General features: G+C 40.6%; 1 protein-coding gene across 1 annotated transcript in view; it reads left to right on the top strand.

Annotated features, from left to right (window-relative positions):
* LOC124717243 (CWF19-like protein 2) overlaps positions 1–27,279 on the top strand; it is a 186,068-nt gene that overhangs the window by 18,766 nt on the left and 140,023 nt on the right. Inside the window, exon 3 of the mRNA XM_047244045.1 lies at positions 14,696–14,926. Coding sequence (XP_047100001.1) covers positions 14,696–14,926 — 231 coding nt within the window. The remainder of the gene's footprint in view (positions 1–14,695; positions 14,927–27,279) is intronic.

Genomic DNA, 27,279 nt, shown 5'->3' with positions numbered 1-27,279 from the left:
CCATGTAATGGACAAAATACGAGTGTACAGAATATCAAAGCAATTATGTGGTTAGATTGAAGAATTTCTGGCAACCAGAACACTGTCTTTCTGTCTCATTTTCCAAAGAGAGAAACATTTCTATGTCATTCTCAAAAGAGAAAAATCTTCAGGCACAAAAGTAGCTTCTGGCGTGTCCCAAGGGAATGTTACAGAACTTTTCACTATAAATGTCTAGTGGATAACATCAGAAGTTCCATGAGGTGTTTCATGGATGATGCTATTGTATTCAGAGAATCACAGTGCTAGTAAATGTAGCAAAATGCAGGAAGATCTGCAGAGTATCAATGCTCCATGGGGGGAGTGGCAATTGACTGCCAACATAACTTCCATAAATAGGCAAAAAGATCCATTTTTGTATGTCGACACAACTGCAGAACAGTCACTGCTAGCAGCCATGTCCATAAGATGTCTAAGGGTAAGCATATGGTATGATTTAATGTGGAATGATCACGTAAAACTAATTGGTTCTTAATGCGGACCATTTGCAGCTGGAACAGGAAAACAGGGCAGTGACAGTGATGTACAAAGTACCCTCTGCCACACACTTAGTGGCTTGTGGAGTATAGATGTATATATAGGTGTAGCTGGAGATTATTCGCTCTTTCTGTAATCTGTCAGCAAATATTCCCTCAGTAGTGTCAGCAGTCTTGCTGCTTTTGTATTTAGTTAGTATAAAGAGGGTGTATTCTCAAGATTATGTTGTAGTTTCAGTATTAAAAATATTATGAAAAGGAAAGTTCTATTCACTATATAGCAGAGATGCTGAGTCACCTACCACTCCCCACTTCCTAAAGTCCATAAACCTAACCTCCTAGGATGCCTCTTTGTGGTCAGTTACTGTGCCTCCACTGAGAGAATCTCTGCTCTCATAGACCAACACCTTCAACCTGTTACCCGGAGCCTACCCTCCTATCTAAAAGATACCAACCATTTCCTCCACTGACAGTTCCTGTCCCTTTACCACACAGTGCCCTGCTCATCACTATTGATGCCACCACCCTTTACACCAACATTCCTTATGCCCATGACCTTACCGCTATTGAACACAACCTTTCCCAATGCCCGACGGATTGCAAACCAACCACCTCCTTCCTGGCGGCCATGACCAACTATATCCTCACTCACAATTTTTTCTCCTTTGAAGGCATTACCTACAAACAAATCCACAGTACGGATATGGGCACCCACATGGCACCATCCTATGCCAACCTATTCATGGACCATCTAGAGGAATTCTTCGTAAGCACGCAGAATCCTAAACCCCTCACCTGGTTCAGATTCATTGATGACATCTTTGCAATCTGGATCGAGGATGAGGAGACCCTGTCCACATTCCTCCAGAAGCTCAACAACTTCTTTCCCATTTGCTTCACCTGTCCTACTCAACCCAACAAGCCACCTTCCTAGATGTTTACCTCCACCTCATAGATGGCTACATCAGTACCTCCGTCCGTATCAAACCTACTGACCACCAGCAATACTCGACTTCGACAGCTGCCACCCATTCCATAATAAGAAGTCCCGTCCGTACAGCCCAGTCACTTGTGGTCATCGCATCTGCAGCGAAGAGCAGTCCCTCTCGAAATATACTGAGGGTCTCACTGAAGCTTTCACAGACCGTAATTATTCTCCCAACTTTGTACAAAGACAAATCTCCTGTGCCTTATCTTCCTGTCTCCCAGCCCCTCCCAAAGTCCCACTGTTCGACCACAGAGGAGCATTCGCCTCATAACTCAGTACCACCCACGACTGGAGCAACTGAATTACATTCTCCACCAGGGTTTCGATTACCTCTCGTCGTGCCCTGTGAAACGAGAAACGTCCTACCCACCATCCTTCCCAACCCTCCCACAGTGGTAGTCCGCCGTCCATCCTTACACAACCCCTGCTCCCAGCCCCTTACCTCATGGCTCATACCCCTGTAATAGACCTAGATGCAAGACCTGTCCCATACATCCTTTCACCACCACTAGTCTAGTCTCGTCACAAAAATCACCTATCCCATCAAAGGCAGGGCTACCTGTAAAACCATTAATGTGAGCTACAAGCTAAGCTGCAATCACTGTGCTGCATTGTATGTGTGTGTGACAACTAACAGGCTGCCTGTCAGCATGAATGGCCACCGACAAACTGCGGTCCAGAAACAAGTATACCACCCTGTTGCTGAGCACGCTGCCAAACATGATATCCTTCATTTCAGTGACTGCTTCACAGCCTGTGCCATATGGACCCTTCCCACCAACACCAGCTTTTTCTGACTTGCGCAGGTGGGGACTTTCCTTGCAATACATCCTATGTTCCCATAACCCTCCTGTCTTCAACCTTCATTAGTCACTGACCTCTCCCACCAGCCCCTTCCCAGTTCCCATTCCAGCATTATACAGCTGTCATTCCACCTTCACACCCAGTCATTTTATTTCTCTCCTTTTCTGCTACTACCCCCTCCCCCCTCTCCCGCCCTCCACCTAACCTGCAGCACTATACTACCTGCCACCCCTACCATACTATCCCTTCCCCTCCCCACCCCAGCCTCCTCCTATTCCCACCCAGTCGCCACTCCCATCATGCATTTTTGCTGCTCCTCGCAGTGGGGGTTCAGTTGCCTGAGACTGCAGTCGTGTGTGTGAGTTACGTTTGCGTGAGTGTGTGTGTCTGTCATCTATTTTTGACAAATGCCTTACTGGCTGAAAGCTTTATTTGTGATAGTCTTTTTGTTGTGTCTATCTGCAACTCAGCATCTTCGCTGTCTGGTGAGTAGCAACTTTTCTTTTCATAATATTGTTGCATTCCATCCTGGATTTTCCTTAGTTTCAGTATTAGTTATTTCTGTTATTTATTTATTAGTTATCGTGACCTCGCGCTATGATGTGGAATGAGGTAGGTTTACAACTGTTGTACACTTTGCCAGTGAAAACTATGGCTATATAATGTCCATGTTTCTTGGAGTTTTTTATTTATTTATTGTTTAATTTTTTTTTATATTTTATGTATATATACAATGGTTCTACAGACTGAACCAGAACTCCGCCAACAAACTTTCAAACCAAAAAAAAAGTAGTAAACGTGGTTTTGAAAATGTGTACCATAAGAGCTGTGAGTACTTGTTTGCCTTTGTTACTCTGAGACACATCTCTTCTGTTGAACAACTCTCAAGGCATGCATTTTAGAGCCTGTGTTTACTGGAATTTTTTTCATGTTTTGGTCCATACTAGTCTGAAAGTTTGTTGGTGGACTTCTGAATAACCCTGTATATAGAAGATGATTTTCTTAGTTTATGAGTAAAAAATTGTTAATGGCGGTCTTTACCCATATTTGCTCAGTCTTCATTTAAATATTATTTTATTTATATATTTATGTATATATCTTAAATTATACTTCCCTGGGTACAATGTTAATATTTTTTTTGATACTTGTGTTGTGGACTGTTTCGAATTTCAGTTTAGTTCTCATAACATCACCTGAACTTGGAACTAGAGACTCATCAAGCAATGTAATGTAACTGCAGTTTATTATTGTACAGCAGACAAGAGACAGCAGTATGGTGATTCTAACATAATTTTTACTGTAACTAAACATCTATATTACTTAAAAGGAGTAATGGCAAACTGCTTTCACTTCAGATCATCTGTTCAGCCTTCTTGAACAGTACCAGTGACTACTAACATAACTGCAATAGATTATCAGGTACCTCTCTGAGTCCAAGTTGGACTATGATTTGGGAACTGTTAATAGTTTATGATACAAAAGACAAATTAAAGCAGTTATCAGTCTTTTTGTTCGCATGACAAGTTTGAGGGCTCATGCGAGTTACATTGATACAGCACACGAGGCGAAACAGCTGTACTGCTGATAGGTAGGCTTTCAGAACACTTGGGTTTGCTGCCAGATCCTAAAATCAACACAGCGAGGTGTAATGGTGATCCATTCGTCCATCATCTTCAGGAGAGGTGCTAGTGCCGAGTCCTGCCGAAAACTGATGCCGGGACTGAAAACCGTTGGTGTATGTGGACTCCTTGCCATACACACTGCATGCAGTGCCAACCACAGGTTCTGCCCCCGAGACTAGGTTTGTGATTTTACCCACAGTAGGTGCCGTCACCAATGATGTATCGTAATCAAACACTATTCTCAAACACTCGGGCCAGCCACACTGAAGAGTGTTGTGCTTTGATGTAGGATAATACAGGATTCCATCTTCTGCTAAGAGGAAAACTGTTGTCTCTCTCAATCAACTAGCCCTTGGACATAGTTTCAAACATTGTACAGAAACCGAACTGTAATTATAATGGTCGAAGTACATTAAAGGGAAGCAGTAGTTGAGAATTTCTCACAAATAGTGTTCCAGAAACTGGACGTACTGGTAAATATTAGCATCTCATCAAATGTCATCCCCTGTTCCTCATTGAAATTGTGCTCCACTACTGCCCTATTTTTCAGGCTTTTGCTGTCTCGAGTGACGACGATGTTCGACACGCTCGAGCGTACCTGTGCCGACCTGTGCCTGTCGACCAGCTGAAGTATGCTTTCCCACATTGAGATGAAAAATCAGAGGTTATTTTGGTAGCTAAACTCGTCTTCTATTTTCAGGATTTCATTTGCTAATGTAATTCACTAAGCATCATTTGATTTAATTCAACTTCAACTCCTTGATCTTGTTTTGGTTTTGTTGACATTCATCTTACAACGTGTTTTCACGAGACGATGTACTCTGTTCAACTCACTATCCAGGTTCGTGTGCCATCTCTGATAGAATTACAGTGTGTACGGTTGAACCTCAAAGTTTTAATTTTTTCAAATTTATCCTCGGTTTCTTTCATAGCTTGCTCAGCGTACAGAATGAATAAGGTGGGGTATAGTCTACAACCCTATTATCCTGCCTTCTCGTCTCTTTGCTCCCAGTGTCATGCCTTTCAACTCTTGTAACTGCAGTCTGGTTTCTGTTCAGGTTGTAAATAATCTGTCCACGAATTTTATCTCTTTTCCTTCAGATTTTCAAAGAGAGTTTTTCTGTCAGCATTGTCAAAGTCTTTCTCTAAATCTATAAATACTATATATGTACGTTTGCATTTGTTCAGTCTTTCTTGTAAGCTAAGTGATAGAGTTAGTATTGCATCATATGTTACTACATTTCTCTGGAACTCAGACTGATTTTCCCCAGGGCACAAATACACTAATCAGCCAGAAAATTATGACCATTTTAATAGTCGCTATGTCCACCTTTCGTGTAGATAACATCGGTGACACATCACGGTACGAAAGCAGTGAGGCCTCGGAAGGTCGCTGGAGGGTGTCAGCACCATATCTGCGCGCGCACCCACACACCCACACACCCACCCACCCACCCACACACACACACACACACACACACACACACACACACACACACGTCGTCTAATTCCCGTAAATTACAGGGAGGGGGGGGCCCATGAGCTCTGACGCCACATTCAGTCCATCCCAGGTGGGTTCAGTTGGGCTCTGATCTGGCAATTTGGGAGGCCAGCACGTCAATTGGAGCTCATCACTTCGTTCCTTGAACCGCTCCACCACACTCCTGGCCATGTGGCACGGTACATTATCTTGTTGAAAAATGCCACTGTCATTGCGAAAAGTGATCATCGTGAAGGGGTATGTGATCTGCAACCAGTGTGGGATACTCCTTGGCCATCATGTGCCTTGCACGGGCTCCATTGGACCCACGGATGCTCATGTGAATATTCTTCAGAGCGCCACTAGCCACCAGCTTCTCCCCGCCCCACAGAATAAGTGTCGAGGTGGTATTCCCCTCGAAGACGACGGATTCGTGCGCTCCCATGGGCAGGATCGAGAAGGTATTAAGGACTCGTCAAATTGTGCAATGCTTTGCCATTGCGCAAGTCCAGTGCAGATGGACACGTGCCCATTTCGGTTGTAGTTGCCGATGTCCCGGTGTTAACGTTGGCACACGCTCGGGTTGTCGACTGTGGAGCCCCGTCGTTAGGAGTATTCGGAGCTCTGTGTGTTTGGACACACTTGTATTCGACCCATCATTAAAGCCTGATGTTAGCTGCAGCACAGTTTACTGCCTGTCCTGCTCTACCAATCTGCCCAGCCTATGATGTTCGGCATCTGTAACGAGAAGTGGCCATCCAACCCCTCGACACGTGGACGTGGTTTCTCCTCAGTTTTGCCGTATGTTGAAGATACTTGCCACAGCATTCCTCGAACACCCGGCAAGTCGCGCAGTTCCATCACAATCCGCCCTCGATCAAACTTATTTAGATTGTACGTCTTCCCCATTCTACGCATGGACGGCACGCTCAATGGTACTACGTGGGCACTGTGCGTGTCTGACTAGCAGTAATTTCTCGCCAAGTGATGCTGGTAGCACTTGGACTAGTTTATATCGATAATAACTTGTTGGTCATATAGTTCTGGCTGATCGATGTATGTTGTTGTGGTCTTCAGTCCTGAGACTGGTTTGATGCAGCTCTCCATGCTACTCTATCCTGTGCAAGCTTCTTCATCTCCCAGTACCTACTGCAACCTACATCCTTCTGAATCTGCTTAGTGTATTCATCTCTTGGTCTCCCCCTATGATTTTTACCCTCCACGCTGCCCTCCAATACTAAATTGGTGATCCCTTGATGCCTCAGAACATGTCCTACCAACCGATACCTTCTTCTGGTCAAGTTGTGCCACAAACTTCTCTTCTCCCCAATCCTATTCAATACTTCCTCATTAGTTATGTGATCTACCCATCTAATCTTCAGCATTCTTCTGTAGCACCACATTTCAAAAGCTTCTATTCTCTTCTTGTCCAAACTATTTACCGTCCATGTTTCACTTCCATACATGGCTACACTCCATACAAATACTTTCAGAAATAACTTCCTGACACTTAAATCTATACTCGATGTTAACAAATTTCTCTTCTTCAGAAACGCTTTCCTTGCCATTGCCAGTCTACATTTTATATCATCTCTACTTCGACCATCATCAGTTATTTTGCTCCCCAAATAGCAAAACTCCTTTACTACTTTAAGTGTCTCATTTCCTAATCTAATACCCTCAGCATCACCCGACTTAACTCGACTACATTCCATTATCCTCGTTTTGCTTTTGTTGATGTTCATCTTATATCCTCCCTTCAAGACACCATCCATTCCGTTCAACTGCTCTTCCAAGTCCTTTGCTGTCTCTGACAGAATTACAATGTCATCGGCGAACCTCAAAGTTTTTATTTCTTCTCCATGGATTTTAATACCTACTCCGAACTTTTCTTTTGTTTCCTTTACTTCTTGCTCAATATAGAGATTGAACAACATCGGGGAGAGGCTACAACCCTGTCTTACTCCCTTCCCAACCACTGCTTCCCTTTCATGTCCCTCAACTCTTACAACTGCCATCTGGTTTCTGTACAAGTTGTAAATAGCCTTTCGCTCCCTGTATTTTACCCCTGCCACCTTTAGAATTTGAAAGAGAATATTCCAGTCAACATTGTCAAAAGCTTTCTCTAAGTCTACAAATGCTAGAAACGTAGGTTTGCCTTTCCTTAATCTTTCTTCTAAGATAAGTCGTAAGGTCAGTATTGCCTCACGTGTTCCAGTGTTTCTACAGAATCCAAACTGATCTTCCCCGAGGTCGGCTTCTACTAGTTTTTCCATTCGTCTGTAAAGAATTCGTGTTAGTACTTTGCAGCTGTGGCTTATTAAACTGATTGTTCGGTAATTTTCACATCTGTCAACACCTGCTTTCTTTGGGATTGGAATTATTATATTCTTCTTGAAGTCTGAGGGTATTTCGCCTGTTTCATACATCTTGCTCACCAGATGGTAGAGTTTTGTCAGGACTGGCTCTCCCAAGGCAGTCAGTAGTTCCAATGGAATGTTGTCTACTCCGGGGGCCTTGTTTCGACTCAGGTCCTTCAGTGCTCTGTCAAACTCTTCACGCAGTATCGTATCTCCCATTTCATCTTCATCTACATCCTCTTCCATTTCCATAATATTGTCCTCAAGTGCATCGCCCTTGTATAGACTCTCTATATACTCCTTCCACCTTTCTGCTTTCCCTTCTTTGCTTAGAACTGGGTTTCCATCTGAGCTCTTGATGTTCATACATGTGGTTCTCTTATCTCCAAAGGTCTCTTTAATTTTCCTGTAGGCAGTATCTATCTTACCCCTAGTGAGATAAGCCTCTACATCCTTACATTTGTCCTCTAGCCATCCCTGCTTAGCCATTTATATTATTATATTGATACATAAATGTTGTAAATATACTAAAATATGAATATTTACGTACCTGCTGTTATTCATGAGGAAAATACAGTAATGGTATTAGAACTAATTTGTGACACTAAAACTATGATTCACTTTTTGACTTCACATTTGGCTTATCCTTCTACACATAAGACTTCTTTCTGCTATACACAACCATTAATTGTGATTAAACATCGTATTTCGCTCCATTCACACATTGTGGAAGCTAAATTGTGACCTGAACAGTGGTACCATACTCAGAAAGGTGATGAGATCTAACAGTGACATCTAAAATGTAAAATTTGGTCATAAAACTAAGTTTTGCAATAACAGAACAGATAAGGCTGGCATCTTGGTTGTGCCTTTGGATTAAACAAAACTGTTCTTCGTCTCACTTTCCATTTCATCCATAAAACTCTGGAACAAGGTACACAGAACCCGTGTGTTATGCGAAACCGCTCTGAGTTCGAGAGCAGACAAAATCTTTATCTGTTATACCTTCTGTCTCTTGTACTCAGCATAGTCTACCTCTTGGAGCATCCCATCTGTCTGCCTTCTGTCCTAGGGGAACCAGTCTCTGTCACATTGTAAATGAGTCATACTTTCCGTGTCCTATTCTTTTCCTGTTTTCTTCTTTCCATCCCATCTGCTAATCTCCCCCAGTTTTGCCACTTCCTCTGGCCCATCGGATTCTTCTCCACATTGATTCCTTCTGTAGCGCTGCCAAACATTTGTGTTAAATATCATTTGCTCATGTTCGACAAAGATGTAATAAGGAAATTCCTTAACACAGTACTAATAAGAATAAAGTTTCGTAAATTCTGTAGACTCATTTTTTATTGTCATCATCATTATTTAACTACCGCTCATGTCTTATGAAAATCGTAGCTTACAGTATAGAAATTTTGATGTAAGGGAGGTTCCGAAGCCCCTGATCTTCCCAGGCAAGAGAAATGCATAAATAAATAAATAAGTAAAAAGGGCATACACACCGCTGGAGAGAGCATGTGGAATAATATGATTTATTCACATAGAGAAGTGCATATCAAGAAATGCAAAAATAATGCATTACAACACAGTAGTGAAACCAGAATGCATTATGTAAGCAAATGCCTAGCCAGAAATACTAAGAAGAAGACTGTCAAGGAAAATTTCAGATGCAGTAAGAAGCACAGAAGCCATCATGAAGTAGTGATGAAATGTACGAGAACACAGAAAACAAATAACAGAAACAACAAGGAAAAGAAGGATGATATTATTTTGACATTTGTTGTTATGGTCTTCAGTCTGAAGACTAATTTGATGCAGCTCTCCATGCTGCTTTATCCTCTGCATACCTCATCATCTCTGAAAAACTGCTGCAACCTATATCCATTTGAACTTGTTTACTGTATTCATTCCGTGGTCTGCCTTTACAGTTTTTACCCCAGACACTTCCCTTTAATACTCTAAACTGACCATTCCTTAATATCTTAGAAAGTCTCCTATCAACTGATACTGTCTTCTAATCAATTAGTGTCACAAAGTTCTTGTCTCCCCAATTTTGTTCAGTACCTCTTCATTAATTACAATATCTATCCATCTAGTCTCCAGCATTCTTCTATAGCACCACACTTCAATAGCTTCGGTTTTTTTCTTGTCTGAACAGTCCACATTGCAGTTCCATTCACGATAACACTGCAGACAAATGCTTTCAGAAAAGACTTCCTAACATTTAAATTTACATTCAAAATTAACGAATTCCTCTTTTTTAGAAATGCTTTCCTTGTTGTAGCCAGTCAGCATTTTATATCCTCTTCACTTTGGCTGTTATCAGTTATTATACTGCCCAAATAACAAAATTCATCTACTAATTTTAATATCTCATTTCCTAGTATAATTCTCTCAGCACCATGTGATTTAATTAGACAACATTCCATTACCCTCATTTCATTTTAGTTGACGCTTCTGTTATAACCTATTTCCAAGACAATACCCATTCCATTGCTCTTCAAAGTCTCTCTGGCAGAATTACAATGTGATCAGCAAACCTGATAGTTTTTATTTCTTTTCCTTACACTTTAATTCCATTTCCAAATTTCTCCTTGGTTTCCTTTACTGCTTGCTCACTATACAGATTGAATATTATCGGGGATAGGCTAAAACTGTGTCTCACGCCCTTCTCAACTACTGCTTCTTTTTAATGACATTCAACAATTATAACTGCAGTTTGGTTTCTGGACAAGCTGTATACAATCTTTCACTCCCTGCATTTTGTCCCCTATGCCTTCAGAATTTTTAAAATTCCAGTCAACATTCTCAAAAGCTTTCTCTGAGTCTGCAAGTACTATAAACATTGATTTGCCTTCCTTTAACCTAGCTTCTAAGATACGAGGGTCAGTCAAAAAGTAATGCCTCCTATTTTTTTTTCTACGTTTAATTGTCAGGAAATTTAAATGCAATTACATAGGTTGAAAACCACAACATTGAGGATCATTTTGTCATTTTTCAATGTAATCTCCGCCCATCTCTACAGTTTTGGTCCATCTTTGAACAAGGGCATGTATCCCAGCACGGTAAAAATCACAGCTCTGCTTCCTAAGCCATTGACGCACGGATGTTTTGACGGCCTCCTCATCTTCAAAATGAATCCCACGATGAGCTTCTTTTAGTGGCCCGAACAGATGGAAGTCTGATGGTGCCAGGTCAGGGCTGTATGGGGGATGAGGCAAAACTTCCCATCCAATTTTGACAATCTCGTCAGAGGTGTGACGACTGGTGTGTGGTCTTGCATTGTCATGCAAAAGAAGAACATCTGCCATTGATTTTGTTGGGCGAACTCGCTGAAGACGTGCTTTAAGTTTGTTGAGGGTTGTGACGTATTGAACAGAATTTATTGTGCATCCCTGCTCCAAAAAATCAACCAGAATCACACCCTCTGTATCCCAGAAAACTGTTGCCATAACTTTCCCTGCCGATCGCACGGTTTTGAATTTTTTCTTCCTCGGCGAGCTTGTGTGACGCCACTCCATTGACTGCCTCTTTGATTCGGGTTCAAAAAAATGCACCCATGTTTCATCCCCGGTCACAATTTTTTTCAGAAACTCATCTCCCTCCAAATGGAAGCGCTGCAAGTGTTGGGAGGCTATTGTTTTCCTTGCCTCTTTATTCTGATCGGTTAACATTCTTGGAACCCACCGTGCACAAACTTTTGAGTACCCCAATTGTTTAATAATCGTGATCACACTGCCTTTACTAAGAGAAATAATGCGACACACTTCATCTGCAGTCACCCGACGGTCACCACGAATGATGTCATCAACTTGCTGAATGTTGTGTGGAGTCACTGCACTCACCGGCCTGCCGCTCCGCTTTTCGTCAGTCAACGGTGTTTGCCCTTCAGCTTCCTTACAACGACGAACCCTTCGTCTAACAGTGCTGACATCCACTGTCACAACACCATACACCTTCTTCAGTCTTTCATGAATGCGTATGGGCGTTTCACCTTCTGCATTCAAGAATTCAATCACACAACGCTGTCTCAAACGAACATCGATGTCGGCCATCTTACAAACTTCTGCTGTGCTGCCACCTGTTGACACAGAAAGTTACTACTGCAGTGGATTGCAGAAGAAGGTTTGAGGAATGGCGCCAAATTCAAATTTTTCACTTAACTTAATTTCTTTAAGTAGAAAAAAAATGGGAGGCATTACTTTTTGACCGACCCTTGTAGATTGCAGGATCATTATTGCCTCACATTTTCCTTCATTTTTCTGGAACAAGTGTTTCTCATTCTTTTGTAAATAATTCATGCCAGTGAAACTTCCTGGCAGATTAAAACATTTTGCTGGACTGGGACTAGAACCCAGGCCATTTGCCATTTGCAGGCAAATGCTCTAGCAGCTGAGCTACCTGAACAGAACTCAAGATCCGTCCACATAGCTTTACTTCTGCCAGTGCTTCATTCCGGAATTGATGTCTGTTTTGTAAAACTGGTAGTTCAGCATTATATACACCTGTGAGCACCTGCTTTCTTTTTAATTGGAATTATTATGTTTTTCTTTAACTCTGAGGGAATTTTACCTGCTTCACATGTCTTGTACACCAGATGGAATAATTTTGTCATGACTGGCTCTCTGAAGTATCTTGATACTTGTCAGGGATTGTTGTGTACTCCAAGAGCCTTGTTAGCCTTGAGTTATTCAGTGCTCTATCAAATCCTTCTTGCAGCATCATAGCTCCCATCTCATTTTCATCCGTGTCATATTCCCTTTTTATAATATTACCTTCAATCTCATTTCTGCTGTATAGTTCATCTATATATTCCTTTCCTTTGTCAGCTTCTCCTTCTTTGATTGTACTGGTTGTCCATCTGAGCTCTTGATATTCAAACAGTTGCTTCTCTTTCCTTGAAATGCCTCTTTAATTTTTCTGTAGGTGATATCTACTATTATCCTAGTTTTATATACTTCTGCAACTTTACATTTGTTCTCTAGCCGTTCCTGCTTAGCCATTTTGCACTTTCTGCCAATCTTATTTTTTAGATGTTTCCATTCTCTTTTGCTCGCTTCATTTGCTGCATTTTTAAATTTTCTCCTTTTATCAGTTAAATTCAATATCTTCCATGTTATCCAAGATATATACTAGACCTTGTCTTTTTACCTTTTTGATCCTCTGCTGTCTTCAATCTCTCATCTCTGAAAGCTACCCATTTGTCATCTGTTGTATTCCCTTCTTCTGTTTCAGTGAGTCATTGCCTAACATCCTATTTCCATAATTTCCTAATTTTTGACATAATTCCAGTTTTAACTTGAAGTTCGTGGCCAGTAATTTGTGGTCTGCCTGTAGGAACATTTAAAAATCTGGTTTCAAAGTCACTGGCTTCATGGTTTTGTAGTCAATCTGAAACCTTCCAGCACCCCCTGGTCTCTTCCACATAGACAACTTCCTTTCATGATTTTTAAGCCAAGTGCAGTAATAAACTTATGCTCTGAGCAAAATTCTACCTGGAAGCTCCCTCTTCCATTCCTTCACCCCAGTCCATACTCTTTTACTATTTTTCTTTCTCTTCCATTCCCCATCTTCAAATTTCAGTCACTCATCACAATGAAATTTTCATTTTTCTTAACTATCCAAATACTTTTCTTTATCTCATCGTACGTTCTTCCGTTTTTTGCACCTGCTTAGTTGGTTTGCATATACATTTGTACGTCTGTGGTAAATGTTGGCTTTCCGTCTATCTTGGCTTCAAAAATGTGTTCACTATGCTGTTCATAGTAGTCTACCCACATTCCTAGTTTTTTTTATTCATTATTATGCCAATTCCTCACTACCCCTATTTGAATCTGTATTTCTAACCCTGTACTCACCTGAGCAGAAGTCTTGTTCTTCCTACCATCACATTTCACTAATTGCCGCTACATCTGACTTCAACCTATCCATTTCTCTTTTTAAATTCTGTGACCTTCCTACTGGGTTGAGGGATCTAACATTCCACCCTCCAATCCCTATAATGAGAGTTTTGTTTTTCGTGTTGACGACATTCTCCTGTTAGGCTCACAAATTTGCCTGGCCTCTCCACAGATACTCCTGCTTGTGGTTGCACCTACAGTACAGTTATCCATACTGTTGAGACATTTGAGCCACTCTGCTTCAGCATAGTCTGCAGTTTTTGACATTTATGCGAGATAAATTGCAATTTGCTGACAAAACACGCTGCAAGTATCTCTGGGAAAAGAACAACAGGCTGAATGAGAGGAATTAAAACAGATTTAGAAGTACTCAACATAGAAGCCAAAGAAGCAAGAGAAAGAGATATTTTCAGAAGGAAGTAGTAAGGCAACAAGTGTGAAGCAATCTGAAGAATTAAAAAACAGACATGGTAGAAATGTGAGAGAATATTGGAAGAGTAGAAGACAGCAGATGAGAAGGAATTGACATTATCACATGGTCCTCAGATGGTAAAAATGGAAGGGAAATAAGTAAAATGTGGGTGGACAAAGAAAATGTTCCAAATCCCATTTGTTGCAGTACTTTGTCAAACCCATTTGCTTTCTGTAAGAAATGTTTTTGCAGAATGAGTTATCCATTCAGGAAATGGATAACTCTTTCTCTTGCTTCCCAGATTATCGTCTTAGCTTTTATGATGGACAACACAATAAGAAATTATTAATAATCATTTACTAAAATAATGTACAAAATAAATACTTATTTTTGGGTGATGAACATATGTGGCACTGTGGCAAAAGTTCTGAACACTGGTCTACTCTAACTCAGTGAACATTGGCTAACACTCTAATAATTGTTTGCTGGACTGCCGTCTAATAGTTTGCAGTTCAGGCCTGAATTTTTCACTTTTGTGGACAGTTTTCTCTACTGGGACTGAACTCATTGACATATATTTACTAAATTATTGATACCAGTTTTATGGTTTCTGACAGGACAGTGACGTTGAGGATGATGACGAAGAAGAGTGGGTGGAGAAGGCAGATGAGAAGAAAGAAGATTGTGGTGACAGAACTGTCAGAAAGGATAATGTGCCTCAGGAAAGAGATGCGTGGATGATCCCGACTGCTGACATTTCGAACCTGCTAGAACGTGGAACGGACAACTCTGAAATCCGTGGTGGTGTCAGAGAAAAGCCAGATAATGACAGGCTGAACCTCGATATGGTGAGTTGTGTTAATGTTGTGTACAATTTTCAGGCCGACATTGCAAGTACAGTTTTGAGCTACTGCAGTATTTTCAAATTACTGTGCCCAAGTACACGGTGCTTCACAAATGTCTGGCAAAATTTTTGTTTCTGTAAATATAATTTTATTAGTGAAATATTGTAAACTCAATGTTTTCAAAAATCCTTTGTCCACAGTACCCATGCTGCGATCTCAGTAGAGCACAGTGATGCAATGTAGCCCCTTTACCTCAAATAATGGCATCTGATATCAATCTGAAGTTCACACTTGCCTGATGGTAGATATCTTAGTCTGTGTCACAGTGCTGTCGTAATGATGGTTGTCAATTACATTACATTAGGATGTTGCAATTTGTTGGAGCCCATGTCAACTATGCTCCATACGTATAACCCAAGAAATTTAAATTTTGGGTGTTTGGAGACCTATACTCCTAAGACCAAAATGTATCGCAATTGCCAGACGTACGGTTTTGTACCAAACGGGTCATGTGGGCTGGTGCACTGTCTCGCTGAAACACATTTAGAGTTCCAAGCACCACCATTGCTATCTACGGCTTCATATCACTCCAAATAATATTCACATAAACTTCTTTTGCTACAGAATTTTCTGGCATAATGGTGATGTTTTAGAAATAAAATAGAATTATAGTCACTATTGATGCCTGTGTTGATTTGAGCTGGAGAACTGCCTCATTCACTGTTATATGGGTGAGACTTGCCGACTGTGACCCAGCAGACGCACAACACTGAGGAAATGTGGCAGTCAGCTCCCCAATGACATAGTGCAAGGTGTAGTGGTGAGTGCAGGAAATGCACAGAGCCTGCGTACATGGCAGTGTTGTGATCTGCTCATGAACGAGTACTATTGGCATGACCATATGAGTCACAAGGCAGCCTTGTCATATTTCATGGTAATGTTTGTCACATTTGGCAACTTCTGCTGAGCTGTGTGAAGTTTATTTAGCCTCTCTCTTGCTCGCTGTAGTAGGGTGAATGCCACAGGGTTTGTGCATGCACCTGTGCTCTAATTAGAACCACACAGTGCTTTATGAGACACAATCCTGTGAAAGATGGTACTCACTCACCTTCCCGAATTATCCGACCTGTTAGGAGGAATCCTACAGTTCAATATGGGGTACAAAGCACACCGTGACTCCGCAGTTTTCACTTGGACAAGTTGTCACCATGTGTGAAAGAGTGACAAGTGACAGGAATAGTCTTAGTACTGACTGGTTATTAAACCCCAGACCTATGGACTTGTAGGCTGGCACCATGTGTGAAAGAGTGACAAGTGACAGGAATAGTCTTAGTACTGATGGTTATTAAACCCCAGACCTATGGACTTGTAGGCTGGCACCAGCTGCCATGCCACACATTTCCTAAGTAGTCACCTTACAAATAGGCACCCTTGATATGAAGTGCCATTTGAGAAAATGTGGTGTGTACCAATAAGGAAATGGATAAAATCCCATTGTGTTGGCAAATCGTCCCTAAAACTGGTTTGGGTATAATGAAGTTTTTACTAACTCAAACTCCTGTAATGTTCCAGGGTAGGTGCAGCAGTGACCGACACTGGCACATTGCACTCGTATCACCGCAAAATTTCTGTGTACTCGACTGCTGGCTTATATCCACTGTTTATTGTAGTTGTTCACACAGATATACCCATTTATTGAATGAGTGGGAAATTATATAAGTGCTAGATAAAGAGGCAGTAATTATGGCTAGAGTGGGCAGCAATTATTTTCATGCTATTCTGCACGAACCACAAAAGTTTATGACAGCAGCTGAGAGTAACAACCTTAGAAAGGGATACTTAAAAATAACAACAATAATAACAGCAGCCAACAAAGGAGGAGAATTAGCACACCATAAGACTTTGGTTTTGTGATGGAGGTCATTGTTGATATGTGAGCTTCAACAAAAGTTGCTTATGTTAAATTTAATTTGTTTCTTGAATCTTTTAGCTGAACCGATTTTGGACACACCACGTGTTGATTATTGATAGATAACAAAAGAAACACCAACTTTGTAACATAACAAAGTACGAAATAAATTGGAACAGTAGAAACTTTGTCAGTTTTTGAAACATACTTACAGCATGTGTAGTCAGTGGTATAATATTAATCTTCCATGTAGTCTCTTAACTTATTCAGAAAACAAAATAGGCAAGTTAGAGAGAGTTAAATTAAACCAACATTAGAACAGTTAAAACAAGTGAAACCAGTGGGAAACGTAACATGTTAAAAGATAACTTGAACCTTGCACTTAAGTATGGTGAACATGTGTGAGGCACAAAGTTTACAGTGTGAGACAGTCCTAAAAGCAGACAAAAAAAGTGATGTGAAATTTACATAAGGTTGATTAACAATTGTGTCTGGATATTGGTCAACCATTTACTTCTTTCGTATAACTTCTCATTTGTTGGTACAGGGAACAACCTATTACAGAATGATTGTGCTGTTCACATTACAGCTTACACATAGCAAAGTAAATATTGTTCTATGAACCATCCTACACTCTGTATTTGTGAGAGTGGTCAACCATCTGACGTTGTGTGAAAAAGAATACTGTAGGTAACTGCTTAGAGATGTCATGCCTTGTTTTTATGAAAGGTGCACTCTCTCAACTTTATGGCAGTCCAAGCTTAATGGAGAGTACTTGATGTAAGGAGAATGGAATGCGGTGTGCCCAAAACAGTTCCAGAAAAAAACTTTCATTAAATAAAATAAATATGAGTGGCTCTTGTCACCACTAGGGTGTCAAAAATGACCTCTGTCACATATATCTAAGCTGCACATTACCCCAGCTTCAAAGTTTTGTCTGTCCTGAGCAGATTTTACAGTCTACTAACAAAGGTGGTTGGAACAAAGTGTCTTTCACGGCCGGAAGTGCCACAGTCAATAAAATGTTCTGGGCTATTGTGCCGTGGTCGCATGGATTTCACCTTAAAACCCGTTTCATCCCCATCTACAAATGATGTTTTCAAGGGGGATATTAGCTTTGTTTTCACACTCTGGCTCGCTACTGTCTACAGCAAAATTCTGCTCCGCGCAATGGTGTGACGTCATGTTTCGAATAAGTGAGCGCAATTGGCTGTTGTCGACTGCCATCATCTACTGTTGCTACCATCCAGTAGTGGAAGATAGGTACACGTCAGCTTCAGCACTGAAATCTAAATGTCATTCAATTTCACGCCCTCCTCCTTCCTGTTGAAAATTCCTGTTGTGTTTTGCAACCTCTATGGTTTCTCTGTATAGCCTTTCATGGTGCTCACTTGTGGCTGCCAGTACTTGAGTCCTGGTGATCTGGCTGTAAGCCACGTTCCGCAACAGCTGATCTGTCAATCTCCCCACTTCTATGATTGCCCTTGTGCTCTTTGAGTCATTTTCTGACAGTTCTTTTTGTAGTACCCATGTACACCTCCCCACAACTACATGGAATCGTATAAATTCCAACTTTTTCAGCAGTTGATGAGTATCCTCAGCCAATTTTAGATGATCTTGAATATTCCATATAGGTGTGTAGATTACTGCGATGGTCTGCTTTTTCAGGATTTTTCGTGTGCGGTCAGTCATGTCCTTAATGAATAAAGGAAAACTTTCAATTTCACCGGGACTTGAGCATTGCTATAATTTCTACATGGTGGTCTTAACATTTTTTTCACCTCAGTGAACAAATAACCGTTCTCGAGCACTGCATTGGTGAGATTTTTAAAGTCTGCATCAAGCAGCTCTGGTTCAAAGATTTTCCTTGTTCTGTCCGCCAACATATTTATGATGCCTCTCTTTTGTTGTGGGTGGTGGTTCAAATCTTGGTGTAGGCATCAGTTTGTGTGCACGGGTTTTTGGTAAGCTGTGTGGCCCAAGCTACCATCTTTCTTCTTGAAAACTGCCACATCACAAAAATTTAGTCTTCCGCCTGCCTCCCCCTGGTGAAATCCATTCGACCGTGACATAATAGCCCAGAACAATTTATGAATTGGTGTCATTCCTGCATACCAGAATTCCTCAGAATACATTTTGCTGAAGGAACAATATACTTTTTGAGTTTATTATTTTTTTAAATTACAAACAATGAAAGATTTCTAGCAAAAGTGTAAAATAAATCTTAAAACTTGTCACTTCTATGATATGTGTTGGTCTCGTGAGATGTACTGAATTCCTTTTTGCTCATAATTTTGAAAGAAAAGAGTGGGTCTAATTTTTAATGTAAGTCAGCTTCAAGAGAGACATTACGAACACAGTGAAAACACGGTAATGCTGTTCGTAGGCTTTGTCTGTATCCATAGCTGGATAGCGAGCCTACAGTAGTTGACTGCCATGTGGAGGACCTGGGTTTAGTTCCCGGTACTGCCAGGAATATTTCTTTATTGGGGGTGAATGGTATGGATTTATCTCAGCCTTGTAGGGCAGTTGACGAGCTACTTGACCGTACAGTAGTGGTTCCAGGTCACAAAAACTGACATCAACCAGTGGAGCAGTGTGCTGACCCCATGCTGTACAGCGTCTAAGGCTGGGTTCACACATTGGGGCCAACATCGGTACCAACAGTGTCAATCAAATGTGCGAATCAATAAAATAGCATCGGAACCGACGTTGGCCACAATATCGATACGAGTCTGTCACTTGTCGGTATTTTGACTGAGCATCAAAGCACGGTGGACCAATACTGATATGCCAATGACATATTGGCACCAACGTTGTATGCTTTCTGTTTTTGCCATTGCAAAACCAAATTTGTTTGTTCATTCAGTTGTCATCATCATAATTATTTTCAAGTTACGTTTTTCGAAATGTCTCGGGAACAGTGGAGCAATATTATTCACACTCAAAACTGCAAATCAACTGGCCGTGATCCGTGCACGAGGCATGTTTACGTTTGCTGTATACAAGTTTGACTGAATGTTGGCTTCAGTTTGTGGACACTGTCCCACAAATATTGACCATTGTCGGTGCCAGCATTGGCATCAATGTGTGGATGTGAGAGGTAGACTACGTACAAAATAATGTGGCCAGTAGATGCACAATTGGCAAGGCGAGCGTGAGGAGACCGGTAGTGATGGGGACTGTGGACAGGGGCTGTAAGGGAAATGCCAAGTGCTGGAGGGGAAGCGCCATTGTAAACTGAAGCATGTGCTCGTATTTTTTGTAAATATTAGGTGAAACCCCACATCTGCATTGTGACTGTTGAGAAAGAGCTACGCTCACCTCTGCTTTGTATAATATCTAAAAAGAATTCTAGTAAAAATACAACAAAATCAGCAGGTTATTTTCCCCTGCCTTGTTAACCATTTGTAACATTCAGAGAAGTGCCACAAGTGATGAATTTTGAGTAAAACCTACATATTTCTCTTGTTGTCACATTAAGATTTGCTTCTTTTGCCGAAACACGGTGGAGTTTACTCAGTGCGACCTCACTAACGTGTCATGCAGAAGCAGTTTGAGAGAATTCTGAAACAATGGTTTATTAAGCTTATTAAGTGAGGAACTGAGTAACTAATGAAAACACACATCCTCTGTACAAAAATAAATGTGTAATGCCTTCACTCACGTTGTTCCAAAACTCACAGCATTTCTCATGTCAGCTGTATTGAAGGTCCTTGAAAATTACATTCTTTCATCAAAAGTGGTTAGTTGAATAACATGGTAGATAATGAAGTTTTGCATAATAACCATATGGCAAAATACTCTTCTCTTTGTGTGCCATCATTTGCCAAAATTTCATTTCAGTACCTCAATCTGTTTTCGAAGTATGAGGAAAGTTGGGAATACTTCATTCTGGCTTTATCACTGGCACTTTCCATCGCCAATGGGTATGCTACACCAGATCAGTTTTCTTGAGATTGGTAACAGATAGAGCCCTCCACCCACGTCTAAAGAAAACTTCATATGGTAGATAAATTTCATACACAGCAACATGTTTTGTAATCTGCACCAAATGTAAAATCATAGCGGCTCATATTTCTCATTTCAAACTTTTTTGAATTTCGTGGAGTGTCTTACTTAAGAGAAAATATCACAATAACTATGACCATTAATGAAATGATGGGCATGTCATCATGAAGCTGACATAAAGCTATAAGTAACACAAAAATGAATTCTTTTTACTAAATAGTTTCTGTAAAATCATTTGAGAAAGATTGCAGGATTTGCACCTTGATCCTGTGATTGCAGTGCATCGCTGACTGGCCAAAAGCATTCAACCAGTGTTGGCCTGCTCTTCTGAACAAATAAATGAACTGGCCCAGTGGTTTGAACAAAAAATGGCCACTGCACATTGGCCATTGTATCCTGCGTGGACTCTAATGTTGCCATTGGCAAAGGATGACTTGGTGTTTGGTCGGTACATTTGGGCTTACCAGAGCCTGTGGGTGTAGCTTACATTTACATTCCTGGATGGTGAGAAGGCTTATGGTAATGTGAAAAGAAGCTAGATTTGGGAAGCTCTTCAGAAAAGAGGAATTGGAAGGCTGATTACGAGGAGAATAAAGGAAATGTATTAAGGTTGTGTAGGTTGAGTAGAAGTAGGAAGAGACAAGACAGACTGCTTAGAACAGGAGAATGGGCTGAAGCAAGTAGTGCACTTCCTCTCTGCTTTTTGTCACTATTACAGACAAGATAATGGCAAGAGCGACAATGCGACTGGGAGATGAAAATATGAAAGCAGTGCTGATTGTTGATGATTTTATCCTATGAGGAAACGGAGAAGGAGAGGTATTACACAGACTTAAAGTATGGAAGGACTTGGTTTGGAAGTGTGGATTGAAATTCAATACAAAGATGTGTGATGTGATGTTGACAGTGAGGAATAAGGTGAAGGTAGCAGTGGATATAAATATTAAAGGGGGTACTAAAGAATGAGGAAATTTCCAAATACGTGAGGAGCATAATAGAAGACAGTGGGAAGAGAGACGGAGCAGAGGTGGGCACAAATTAGCTCAATGAGCAGCACTCCTTCCTATGCAGGGAAAAGAGGAGAGTTTACACCGTGGCGGAAGTTAACCTTGTAGCTGCTTGCACAACTTCCCGTAACAACTGCCGAAGGGATACGTATCAAACCAGATATAAACTTGTGACATTTCTGTGGTGTTTAATGTCTCATTCTATTCAGTGCATTAGGTTATTGTGCGAATTAAACATGTTTAATTATATTCCTGTCATTAGATTATGTGCAGGAAACAAAAGTAATTACTTTGACATCTGATAACTAAATACTCCTCTTACTACTACCTATAGCCAAGAAAATACAGCAGACCATCATAAAAGCTTATTTAGAATACAGCATAACCAATGAACAACAAACTGACTCTAGGTTAAGCACAGAAATAAATAAATGAATTAATATAATTCACCATAAACAATACATAGGCTTATGTGTTTTTATATATCTGAAATGTCATTCAGCAGATGATGTGGAGGTTTGCATCTCTTTTCACTGAAGAAGACAAGTTATATTTGATACAATCAATCTCACACTTGCAGTTTGCAGAACTGCAATGAGATGTGCATCAGTTAGAGAAAACAATTTTTCACACAGATATTTTGAGCTGAACATCGATAGCAGTTTGGTAGCTATTTTGTGCGTATTTGGGAAATCCGTTTGCAAAAAATGTTCATAAAAATGTGATAGGCTTGTTTGTGATTCATATTTAACCTTAAATTAACTATCACATTGAAATGTGAACAGTTCGCACTCTACAGCAGATGGAGCATCATCAGTTATTATAGTAGCTGAAAAGAGCACAACAAACACTTTCAGGTCCATCGATAAATCAACCATATCTTTAAATTGGATGGAAAATTCCTTCACAGGACTCGTAAAAGTATCTGAAAATGTCTGTAATTGATCTTGAGTTAAACTAGATTTCTACATTGACAATTGACACTTGGCATGCAAACAGCTGACCAAGTTTTCCAGCTCTTTCCCAGGTTCCACACCCAACGAGCTGCACTTTGTCAAAGTCATTTATGTTGGTGGATTCCCCCTTTTGTGCCTGTATCGTCTCTCGCATGAGGAGGAGGAAGGTGGTGACTGGTGGGGGGTGGGGGGGGAGGGAGAGAGAGAGAGAGAGAGAGAGAGAGAGAGAGAGAGAGAGAAGGGTCTGTCTGTGAACTTCCATTCTCTTCTGGCAAGGCCAAAACCATGTGAAATTGAATTAATGTTAATCTGTCTTTTCTTACTATCTCATTTGAGTTTAGGTCCAACGCACCTCTCCCATCTACCTACCTAGCTCTTTAAAAATTTTACTATCCTTGCAGCATTGCTTCCTGGATCATTCACTCGTATCAGTGTGGAGAATCAGTTATCAGAAACTGGCAAATTGAATGCAATACCTTTGCGTAATTTTATTTCAGTACCAGATGCTAACTAAAATCAAGAAATACAATTAATTGAAATGTGGTATTATAATGAGAGAAGTCGGTTATTCTTGGTCAGCAAAATTCAGTGTAGGATAGTAAGCACTAGAGGAAATCTCAGCAAACCTTTGAACTTGTAAGATGTGAAACCTAGTGAATATTTTGTCACTGTGTAGAAATGTATGGAAATATTTTACTGCTCCATATGTTTGTGGGGTCCTCATAATTTTGGTCATGTGGATCAAATTTGCCATTAATTGTCAGTGATTGTGTTACAGCATGCAAGCATTTAGCATGGATGGGGGTAAGTGTTATAACATCAAGTTGAACAAATATATTTCGAGGACGACACAATACATGTAAGTCACAGATCAAATAAACAAAGTAAGACCTGTGTACACTGTAACAGTCAAATCAGCACTGACTCCAAGTCTAGCAGCTGCTGGCTGGCTGGCCGCTTAGGTGGCACGGCTGCTGCATGGCTGGCAGACAGCGCTGGTTGTAGAGGATGCGCGTAACTGCGCGGAGGCACTTTGAAAGATCGGTGAGTCACAACAGTAAGGTTGTTACATGAAATAATGCCTGCAATGGTATATAAACTGGGTTTTATTGTGATGTAGCCATACATTTGATCAAAAAGTGAAGGTGTGATCTCTCGCCTTCTTAATAGGGAAAGTAAACAAAATCACTGGCTCTACTGTTATACTGTTGCTGCTGCATGTATGTCATCTGTCACAGTTAGGTGCCACTTTTTTAGTACCAAAATTAAATGTTCTTCGTTACATGATTTTATTTTAGCATCCGTAAAGGCAACTGTTAATCTGTTTATTAATTTTCTTTAGTGAACTGGCTGAATGTGGCAAATATTTTTACAAAACTATTTATTATTGTTCCGGCTGACAGGGTGATATCCATATGGAAGATCCACATTACTTTATGGGATGATTTGAATAAGGACATGTTTCTACAAAATTGTGGGAATAAAAAATGTAATGAGTATGAAAGAAAGATCTTTTTAGGCTTTGTGCTCTACAAGGAAGAGAATTTGAATTTGAAAGTTTTGACATTTCAGTTCAACAAATTGCAGGGGTTGATACGTTATTTAAAAGGAATTATCTGCACTTTCATTTATACGGCATGTAACAGAATGGTGTTTTAAAAATTTAGGAGACTGTAGAGGATGAAATTTTGCACATTTTAATATAATGAACCTATAGCCACAAATATTAAATAAAGTTGCTACAGTCACCACTGGGGTCATGACAGTCCACACACTACCCGAGTGAGAAATTACCATATGAGATCCTCAGTGAACGTTCTGGCTGGAATTCTTGGAGATCAGTTTATTGTACCACACATATACCACATCATTTGAATAATGCATGGGATTTGAACATTCTGACAATGCCTTACTTGAACTTCTGGAGGGTGTTCCCTTCCAACTTCACACTTGTTTGCAATTTCAGAACAACATTGCTCTGGCACACTTCTACTGTCAGATCAGACCATGTCTCACAGACAACTTTAGGCAGAGAGTGATGGGGATGCCGAATTCCACGGTCTTTGTACTCCCCCTGACTTCAACAATCTTGACTTTTTGCTCTGGGGTTACATAGAGCTCCTCGTGTACTCAACAACAATAGGAACAGTATTTGAGCTTATCGAGCACATCGTTACAGCATTTGTAGAAACTTTATTTCACATTTCCAGCTAGAGGTTTCTTAAATCGAAACATTCTGAATTTCATCCTCTACAATACTCCAAAATTTTTAAAATATCAATCTGTTACTTTACTTATTGAATCACACGCCAGCGGTGCCACTGGGCAGTATTCAGTGTCACAGTGTGCAGTGTTTTGCTTCATCACTGTATCCTCTCGCTGTTCTGCAGCATTCTCTAATGTAGCAAGTATAAGACTGCCTGCCTGTCTGCCTGTCTGTCTGTTTGTCCTATGAACCTACCACCTGGAACAATGTGAGCAGCAGCACCACCACCACCAGCACCTCAAGAAATCTTGAGATACATTGAGTGAGGGTAGAGGAGTTGGAGGAAGAATACCTGCCCTAAGTAAGCACGGTCTGTGTCATAACACACATACTCGTATACACCAAGCAGGTAGGCAGGAGGTGTGCGAAGTAGGATTGCAGCACTGAGGGATTGTGTGTGGGGGAGAGGTGACTGGGAGGGGGAGATGTAGCAGAGGTAAGGGAGCCTGTGGAGAGGAGACTGTGGACTGCGAGGCGGGTGAAGTTAGGGTCGCAGGGCGACGGTGGATGTCGGGCTCGGACTAGCGAAGATCGAAAGGGTGGCGATTTTTCTGGAAAATCTGGAATTATCGGTGAATTACATTTTACGTAGAAAAATTGGGGAAATCTCAGGGAATTTCAGGAATTTCATGCAATCTTGGAGAATTCGGTGTTTTTAACCTAGCAACTGAAATTGAATTTTATTGAGTTTTCTAAATCTCATTTTTGAAAATACTTAATATTTCAAAGTGTGTTTATTGTGAGAATATTATTCCATGTTAATTATCGATGTTTAAAAACTGTTGGTAAACTACTGTAAACTACTGCTTATGGCTGGTATATAGCTTAGTTCAGCTCAGAGGAAACTGCCTTTCTCAACTTTTGCATTATGTAATGTAAGAGATTTGCCTCTTAAGTACTTAAAGGCATGTCCATGTTGGTTCATTGGTTTGAGAGAATTTGTAATCAACCCCAGCTTTATACGAGGTATGTTCAAAAAATTTCAGAACTTTGTCCACAAATGTTTTCTGTATTTACCTTTTACTTATTGTGCATGGTCTCCTTCGAAATACTTTCCTCCACAATTGATACTCCATTCCCAATGCTGTTTCCATTTCCATAAGCAGTCCTGGTATGCGTCTTGCTGGATTGTGCGAAACACCTTCTGTGAATTTTATTTTGTCTCATCTATCATTGCAAATCTTCACTCTTCCAACAGGGTTTGCAGCTTTGGGGGAAAAAAAGGTCCACAGGGACCAGGTCTGGAGAGTACGGAGGATGATTTCATTTTTTTTTTTTTTTTTTTTTTTGTTGCAGTAGTTATGCACCTATAGGGATGAATGTGCGGGGGTCTTATCATGATGCAAGGGCCATGAGTTGTCTTGCCACATTTCTGGCCGTTCCCTTCTGAAATTTTCTTGCAGGCATCGCAACATGTCCCGAAGTACCACCAATTAACAGTTTGTCCCTGTGGCATGAATTCATGATGAACTAATCCCTCAAAGTCAAAGAAAACTATCAGCATGGCTTTGACATTTGACCTGACCAGACGAGCTTTTTTTGGTCTTGGAGATTTATTCATGATGTATTGTGAAGACTGAACCTTGGTCTCAACATCATAATTGTAGACCCACTTCTCATCAACAGTTATGATCCTCTTAAGGTACATCTTGTTCTCATTTGCTCTCTGACTCTTTGAGCCATGGGACAAATTTGATGGCAACACAATGCCTTCCAAGGGGCTGTGTCAGGATTTCATGATGTGTTCCAACTGAAGTGCCATTTCTTCTGCTTTCTTTTGGACAGTCAGTCTTCAATTGGCATTCACAATTTCATTGACGTCCCTGGCATAAGCATTGTTAATAGACATCAAAGGGCCTCTTGAATAAGGGTCATCTTTAACTTCTGTCAAGCCATTTTTAAACCACGTGAACCATTTGTAACATTTGAGTACAGCTTAAACACTCATCACCGTAGGCTACTTGCATGATTTGTTGTTTCTCTGTAAATGTTTTCTTGAGCTTCATGCAAACTTTAGTGCAGAAGCCTTGCTCCTCTAAGTCTTCCATCTTGAAATTCACAAACTTTTTGACACAATTTTCTACTCAGTACAGCACTGAACAATAACTAACCGACAGAACAATGAACAGTTACACATTAAACACAGGCATGTGCAAGGATGCCAATCTCATTTCCCTCTAACACACCATTGGCGCGAAATTATGAAT

Source organism: Schistocerca piceifrons, chromosome 9, assembly GCF_021461385.2.
Source record: "Schistocerca piceifrons isolate TAMUIC-IGC-003096 chromosome 9, iqSchPice1.1, whole genome shotgun sequence".
Taxonomy (NCBI): domain Eukaryota; kingdom Metazoa; phylum Arthropoda; class Insecta; order Orthoptera; family Acrididae; genus Schistocerca; species Schistocerca piceifrons.
Note: the sequence above shows the minus strand (reverse complement) of the source record. Positions and strands in the feature narration are given on the sequence as shown.